Here is a 7,765-nt window from a genome sequence, read left to right as displayed (position 1 = left end):
ATGAGGCCCTCACAGGAAAGCTGCAACTGTGGGAATTCCTGCCGGCGACAGAGCAAGTCTCCATCTCAAAAAAAAGTAAGACTCCAAAAAAAAAAAAAAAAAAAAATCAAATGGACTCTGAAAAAGTATTAAGTACACAGCTAAGCAGTGAGACTGGGTGGGTAAGGAAGTTCATTCTGTCAATCAGTTATGAGTACACTGAGTTAAGTCAGTAGTTCCCAAATATGGCTACAAAGTAGAATCACCTGCAGTGTTTATTAAAACTTGAGACCCCCGCTACTCCGCAGAAGACCTAATGAACAGAATCTCTGGGATAAAGCCTAGGAGTATGTCATTTTAACAAGTACCCCAAATGAGAATGAAATAGCCAGCCAAGCCTCAACCCCTGAAGAGCAGACCTATATGGTCATGTGGGAACACCTGCTGGATTTCCCAGGTATCTTCTCCTGGAGTTCAGTTTCCAGATGTATGCTCATCTGAAAATAGTCTTACCCCATTCCCTCTCCAAACCGGCACTGAAAAGACAAACAAGTAGAGCCTTCATTAGTGATAAGAATCCTGGACATCTATCCCCGCCTCTTCTACTTACTTCCCACAGGTTCCCCACTCCAGCTGACTCGCTCCAGGTCATCATCATCATCATCATCCACGAAGTCTCGGAGGCTGTTCACCGCCCGCTTGGACTCCTTTAACTGCAGAGGGACACAAGGCCAGGGTGCTCAGGCAATCATCATTCCCCACCTCTCTTCTGACAATCAAGAAGGCTGAGGAATTGGGGCCTGAAGGTGGCCAACACTCACCCTGTGCAATCGAAAGCCTAGCATACTAGATATTTGCCAAGAAAGCAAACTGATTTTTAGCCAACACTACAGTCCAGTGGTAAAAGAATTAGGAGGAGTCAAAGTCACTTTTGAATTCTCATCATATTCCTGGCAGTGACTTGCTACTCTAAAAAGAAATGTTTCCCCAATTGCAAAATTGACACAACAAAAATAAATCCTCCAATCCAGTTCATCTTTCAAAAATAAAAAATATATATCACATGAATAAAAGACTTGAGGTTCTTGCGCGGTGGCTCAAGCCTGTAATCCCAGCACTTTGGGAGGCCGAGACGGGTGGATCACGAGGTCAGGAGTTTGAGACCATCCTGGCTAACACGGTGAAACCCCGTCTCTACTAAAAATACAAAAAACTAGCCGGGTGAGGTGGCGGGCGCCTGTAGTCCCAGCTACTCAGGAGGCTGAAGCAGGAGAATGGTGTAAACCCGGGAGGCGGAGCTTGCAGTGAGCTGAGATCCGGCCACTGCACTCCAGCCTGGGCGACAGAGCAAGACTCCGTCTCAAAAAAAAAAAAAAAAGAAAAAGAAAAAAAAAACTGAAAGGAATAAATCATCTTTTTAAAAAGGTAAAGTAAAAAAGGCAGTGAGCTGGATTTTACAATCCTTCTGGTTCTTTCCTGAGCCTAATGAAGACATGGTCAAAAGCCAAGTTACCCAGACTGCAAGACGAAGGAATTTTAGAGTGGCACTGTGGAGAAGAGTACAAACTTCAGCAGTTGACCTACCTGTGAAAGCTCATCATCTTCATCGTCAAAGGTGAAAGCCTTGAACTTGGAGCTGTTCCAATACTCCTCCTCATCACCCTTTGTCCGATTCATCTACAGTGACAGGAAGACATATATCGTCCCTTTCTGGGTCTCTCCCTAGAGTTCCAAAGCTTTAACTGCTTCAAAAAATCAAGGATGCAGAAAAGGATCTGGTAAAACAAATATTGAACCTGCCATATAAAACCACATTCTTGGGTCTGCAACTGATCAAATCATACTTCTAATCTTCTAATTACCCAGAAGTAGTCATCCATTCTTAGAGCATCCACTTTGTCCAGGGCACTCTCTCGGGTGTTGTAAGGTATATTAAAAAGTGCCAGAGACTGGGTGCGGTGGCTCAGGCTTTTAATCCCAGCAATTTGGGAGGCCGAGGTGGGCAGATCGCCTGAGGTCAGGAGTTCAAGACCAGCCTGACCAACATGGAGAAACCCTGTCTCTACTAAAAATACAAAATTAGCCGGGCATGGTGGTGCATGCCTGTAATCCCAGCTGCTCGGGAGGCTGAGGCAGGAGAATCACTTGAACCCGGGAGGCGGAGGTTGCAGTGAGCCGAGATTGCGCCATTGCACTTCAGCCTGGGCAACAAGAGCAAAACTCCATCTCAAAAAAAAAAAAAAAAAAAAACTGTCAGACACGGTCCCACTTCTGAAGGACCGCACAACACAGCCAGGGCATTCAGCATAGGTATGTATTAAAAGCAACAGTGCAAGGCAGGCAGATGCTGTAAGAATCCATCACAAAACTTTGCTGAATACACAAGGAAGAGCAATCAAAACATGCACAAAACAGACAAAAATTGCATTCTCATTTTCAACAAATATTTATTGAGCACCATCTCTGAGGTACTGTTCTACGTTCCGGGAATACTACAGTGAATAAAACTGACAAATATTCCACTCTCATAAATTCCTGAAAGAATGGAAAGCAAAGCAATTAAAAGAAGAACTATCTCACCTAAATCTTCAAATTATGACTATTTGATTAACAACTGTTGGCCAAAATTTGGGAAATAAGGGCATGGCCAAGAAAAGCAAGGATATAAAGAAGTAGTCAAAAGACCACAAGTACCTGTTATAACTACTATAAAATTCAATTTTGCCCTGCAAAAACAAGTTTTGCCCTAGAATTACAAACTAGGCAGGGCACAGTGGCTCACATCTGTAATCCCAGCACTTTGGGAGAGTGAGGTGGGAGGATTGCCTGGGTCCAAGTTCAAGACTAGCCTGGGCAACACAGTAAAACTGTCTCTACAAAAAAAAAAATTAAAAACAAAACAAAAAACTAGCTGGACATGGTGACGTAGTCCCAACTACTTGGGAGGCTGAGGTGGAGGAACACCTGAGCTCAGGAGGTTGAGGCTGCCATGAGTTGAGGTTACACAACTGCACTCCAGCCTGGGTGACAGAGTGAGACCCTCCCTGTCTCCAAATAAGGATTACAAACTAAACTATCAATGCCAGCTGGATTAGAATGAAAACTATGATTTAAGCCAAGGACTAGGTACTAAAACTCCCACAGCACCAAAAATAATTGTAAAGGCGAAACAGCATCAAGTTCTAAAAGAACCATTTGCTTTTCCTTTTAATAGCACCTTCATCAATAAAAGCTTGAGAAAAGCCTCATCATGGTAGACCTGTTGAGGCTTTTGATGGCCCTTAAAGATATTCTACTGTTACTTCCTGACTCTGTTTTCAACTCAGGGGATATAAGGATAGCAAGGGTATTGTGGGAATCTTCTACTATCTGGTTCCTTCCCACAGCAGACATCACTAATTGATTTCTACTGGAACAGTGTTGCTTAAAAATCCTTTTCTGTATTTAATTTTAGGGAGATAAACCAAAAATGCTGGCAGACACCATGAAATCATCCCACACAGACATTGTAGTCAGGCAACCTTGAGTTCAAATCCTGGTTTCTCTTAATTCTGAGCAAACTGGATAAATGACTTTACTTTTAAGCTTTGGAGAAAATTATATCCTATCTCACAGGGTTGCAGGGAACATCTATAAAAGTGTCTAGCAGAAAGTAAATACTAAATGTTAATTCCTTTTAATATGGAATTATCATACTGACATTTTTCTGTCTTGGTTTCCCCATCTGTAAAATGGGCATAACAGATGACCTACCTTAGAAATGGTTATGAGGAGTAAACCAGTTAATACATATAAAGTGCTTAGTGCCCGACCCAAAATTAACACTCAGTAGTAACTTTTATTATTAATACATCATCATAGTACCTTGGGAAAAGCTTAAAAAGAAAATATTTTTTAGCAATCCTAAAAATTAAAAAAAAAAAAATTCTGAGTGGGCACAAATGCTGAAGATGTGCACAGAACACATAAATGTCTCTGGCACACATGTCAGTTCATAAATCTGTCATTCATTTGATCCTCAGAACAATCTTGTAAAGTAGGCCTGGGAGATTCCATTTCCATGTTACTCATGGGGAAAGTGAGGCACAAAAGAGTTCAGTATCAAAGCCACCTTGTTACGTGCTATTTCAAATTACAATCCAGGCTTTCTGGCTTCTAGACCATTTCTAGTGTCTTGCATGGTCCTTCTACCTATTTTTCACTCTCCGGAAAACTAGAGATCATTCCTTCACTATAGTAGTTATCTACAAATAGACATAGAATGTCTAACAAACACAATAACCTGCCAGAGGATTTCTGGAAATCTTTTAAACCATGCAATGGCAGTAGACACCTGCCATCAATTTGTATTTATAACGCCAAATGAGAAGCTAGGTTTACTTGACAAGTATAGATAACGATCTAATAGCTCTAGCGTTATAAAGTAATCAGGTACAATCTTAAGAGTGACAGGTGCTTCAACATGATTTAAAACACTTCAGAGGTTTAACTTTGTCGTCTCCTGTTTACTGACAGGCCACAAGGCAGGGTGAGAGATCTCAGGGGGGAACAGGAACTTTACAAAGGAAAACAGAAGGATCAGCAAGAAAACCACAACATCCTCCCTGCCTCAGAAAACTCCAAAAACCAGCTACTGAGAAAGTCAGACGTGGTTTCAATTATCTTCCGAGCCAGGAAGATACAGGTGAGGCTTGTGAACTGAGACCAGGGAACATGAGTTAAGCTAGGATGACTCTACGGGTGAACGTCCAGGAAGCCATGGATCTACCGCAGTCGTCAGAGCCCAGCGGATCCCTGGCAGGGTTAAATGCTCTTTCTGAACCAAATGTCCACTTCCGAACCAATCGTTGGTGCTTACTCGCAGCCCCATTCCCAAGCGTACTCCAGCGCCCAAGGGTCGCCCTGACTGAAAGAAGAGAATCAGGCCTGTGGTCGTAGGGTGTAGGATGCCTCCTAGAAGAGGGGAAAAGATCAAGATGCGGAGAGGCTGGACTCAGCCTGATAAGCGACCCAAGGGGCTTGGGACACCCTCACCTCTTACGCACAGAGCCCTCCCTCTCAGGACAGCGTCAGCCTCCGCCGCCGCTGGACCAGCCTCTCTTTTCAGGCTGTGCAGCTTAGAGAAGGGGGCAGAAAGGAATAATCGCGGGGCGGGGAGAAAACGCGAATAAAGAGGCCGCAGGGCATGCTGGAAGTTATAGTTTCTTCTGCCTCTGCTGTCAGGCGCTGTCCCGATGAACCACAAGGCTTCTTGACTACAGCCCCCAGAAACCCCACGCACTGTGCTAGGTCATTTCCTCTCCCTTCAGGGCGACCTTCCGCGGTTACCCAGCGGGTCACGTAAGAAGACTACAATTCCCATGAGGCTCAGCAAGGCCGATTTAGGGTCCAGGGAAACAATGAGACGTGTTCTTTGTTTTCCTATGGGTGAAGAATGGTTGTATGAGCAGTTGGGTTTCGGGACCGTTCTTGGGGAGAACCTGAGGGAGTCTGAAGGAACACTAAATCAGATGGAACCCACGATGCGGCGAGTTGGGACGGAAGTAGCCGGTGGAAATGGGGAGGAGCCGGAAGTTAAGAAGGGGAGGGGGTGGAGGGAAAAGCAAGCCAGGAGGTGCTTGCGGCCGCTTCTAGTAGTTTCCAGGCGCTGCCGGGCGGCTGGCACTAAGCGGTCCTGAGGCTGTGGCTGCGGCAGCTCCGGAGCTGGTGGCGCCGCGATAGGAGAGCCGATGGCCAAGTGGGGTGAGGGAGACCCACGCTGGATCGTGGAGGAGCGGGCGGACGCCACCAACGTCAACAACTGGCACTGGTGAGGGCCAGCAAAGCAGGCTGGCCTTGGGAGACCTGCGGCCGGGCCAGGGTTTCAGGGTTCCTGGAACCTCGGACCGGACAGAGCTGGGGCTGAGGTAGCCCTGTCCGGAGATGGGGGCGGGTCCTTCCTGTGGCAGGGGTCCGTAGCCCCAGGCCTCTCCACTCCCCGGCCACCTTCTCAGTGCTTGAGGGGAGGGAGATGGACGTGGAGGGCAGCGCCCCAGAGGAGGGTTGTCAGAGAGACTGGGAGATAACGCCCTGGCTGCTGCATCCAGCCCAAGCAGGGAGGTGCTTACTACACGTGGCCAGAGGAATCACTGAGACTGGAACCTCTTTTGATTGTGTTGGGAGACAGCTGTGAAAGGCCTAAGGCCAGGGGTCTGTAATTCCTGTTTTGCGACTTGCAGTAAAATTAAAAGTCATTCATAGGGGACCGCTGCAGCAGTCCCGCGGGAGATTGAGAACGTGTTGTGCAGGTGCTCAGAGCTCAGATAGCTGCGGCCTCTCACCCGGAACTGTCAGGTCAGGTGTGTTGAAACTCCAGGTTGCCGAGTAGCCGTGGTTTTATAACCTGTCCGTTCTTAAAGTACTGCCCTGCTTCATGAAATCTTCCCAAAGTAATGTTTCCTTACTTTTGAATTCCGCTGAATTTTGTTCATAATGTTTGTATTGTACCGTTACTTTGTTGCAGCTTTTTTTGCTGTTGTTTTCTCTAATAGTTGATAAGTAGGAAGGCAGATAGTGATGTTTCTTTTCCATATCTTACTTTGTGTTCTCTCTTCTAACATGCAGAGTACTTGACCTAATTTTTGTTGTTTTGAAGCCCTGGACTTAACGTTTTTGTGGCCATCCAGGGGGCAGTGAATGTGTAGGAAGTTTATAATACGAGTGCGAATCTGATAGGTCAGAACACGGTGCCAGTGAGGTCAGGGTTATTGGTTTAATCCTTTCTGGGCCTTTTAGCTAAGTACTATTCTTCCATGGTCCAGTCTGTGTTCCTGATCAGAGCAATATGTGCAGTTTTCCACTTGGTCAAATGGGGGCGCCATGTTAAAGTATCAAGTATTCTCCAGCACCATCATGCCGAGAAAGGAGAGCATAATTTTCCATTGAGTTTATACCATTCTCTACAGCAGCTGTCTTTCTTGACAGTGTGCAACCCCTTGTCTTCCTAAAAAAGGGTGACATGTTTGTGGACATACTGGAGTGGGACTGGGAGTTTTTGTGTTCCTTTCAAACTATTTGTCAGGCCTCCTTTAACCTCGTATTCTCTTGCATAGAGCAGTATATCCTCCATTTGACTGCTAGTTCATAGCTTTGTTTCTGCTTTGCAGGACGGAGAGAGATGCTTCAAATTGGTCCACGGATAAGCTGAAAACACTGTTCTTGGCAGTGCAGGTTCAAAATGAAGAAGGCAAATGTGAGGTGACGGAAGTGAGTAAGCTTGATGGAGAGGCATCCATTAACAATCGCAAAGGGAAACTTATCTTCTTTTATGAATGGAGCGTCAAACTAAACTGGACAGGTAAGTCTAAGCTGGGCTGTCAGATTAACTGTGTTTTGTTTAACCTGTTAAGTAGCTGGCGAGAACAGTTTTGAGGAGTTACAAACGTTGAAGGGAGAAGGCAGATGTTGCTGCTTTGGAGTCCTATGTAAAGCAGTATTGGATACTGAAATTTCTTTGCCATTGTGGGATGCTAAATGGATTTCCTCTCTGGGTCTCATCAGTCCCACCCATGAAGTGGCTGGGCCACTGCATCTTTGGGCCTTGGTCTTTGTTGGAACACCTAAGGTGATATTTCTTCAGACTAGCTACATGTATCTTGTGAGTGATTTAAAAGGAGGAAGGAGGTGTTTTGTTTTGTTTTGTTTTGTTTTTTTGTGGTCTTGATCTTTTTTTTTTTATACTCCTCAGTGTGACTCTAACAAATTAAAATGAAGGCCAGGCGTGGTGGCTCAAGCCTGTAATCCCAGC

The 7,765-nt window shown here is 45.4% G+C and overlaps 2 protein-coding genes across 5 annotated transcripts in view; one reads left to right on the top strand and one right to left on the bottom strand.

Annotated features, from left to right (window-relative positions):
* VIPAS39 (VPS33B interacting protein, apical-basolateral polarity regulator, spe-39 homolog) overlaps positions 1–5,280 on the bottom strand; it is a 32,155-nt gene extending 26,875 nt beyond the window's left edge. For 2 of the 4 annotated variants that reach the window (XM_011949493.1, XM_011949495.1), the window contains exons 1-3: positions 5,014–5,280; positions 1,564–1,656; positions 590–692 (exon numbers count right to left, since the gene is read on the bottom strand). In XM_011949493.1, the coding sequence (XP_011804883.1) occupies positions 590–692; positions 1,564–1,656 (196 nt within the window). In that variant the 5' untranslated portion in view covers positions 5,014–5,280. Of the gene's footprint in view, positions 1–589; positions 693–1,563; positions 1,657–4,613 lie in introns of all 4 variants that reach the window. The other 2 variants (XM_011949494.1, XM_011949492.1) reach the window with 2 other exon arrangements.
* Positions 5,281–5,542: 262 nt separating this feature from the next.
* Positions 5,543–7,765, top strand: part of AHSA1 (AHA1, activator of heat shock 90kDa protein ATPase homolog 1 (yeast)) — a 12,332-nt gene continuing 10,109 nt past the window's right edge. The window contains exons 1-2 of the mRNA XM_011949491.1: positions 5,543–5,788; positions 7,125–7,315. Coding sequence (XP_011804881.1) covers positions 5,709–5,788; positions 7,125–7,315 — 271 coding nt within the window. The 5' untranslated portion in view covers positions 5,543–5,708. The remainder of the gene's footprint in view (positions 5,789–7,124; positions 7,316–7,765) is intronic.

The sequence above is a fragment of the Colobus angolensis genome, unplaced genomic scaffold, assembly GCF_000951035.1.
Source record: "Colobus angolensis palliatus isolate OR3802 unplaced genomic scaffold, Cang.pa_1.0 Scaffold3, whole genome shotgun sequence".
Taxonomy (NCBI): domain Eukaryota; kingdom Metazoa; phylum Chordata; class Mammalia; order Primates; family Cercopithecidae; genus Colobus; species Colobus angolensis.
Note: the sequence above shows the minus strand (reverse complement) of the source record. Positions and strands in the feature narration are given on the sequence as shown.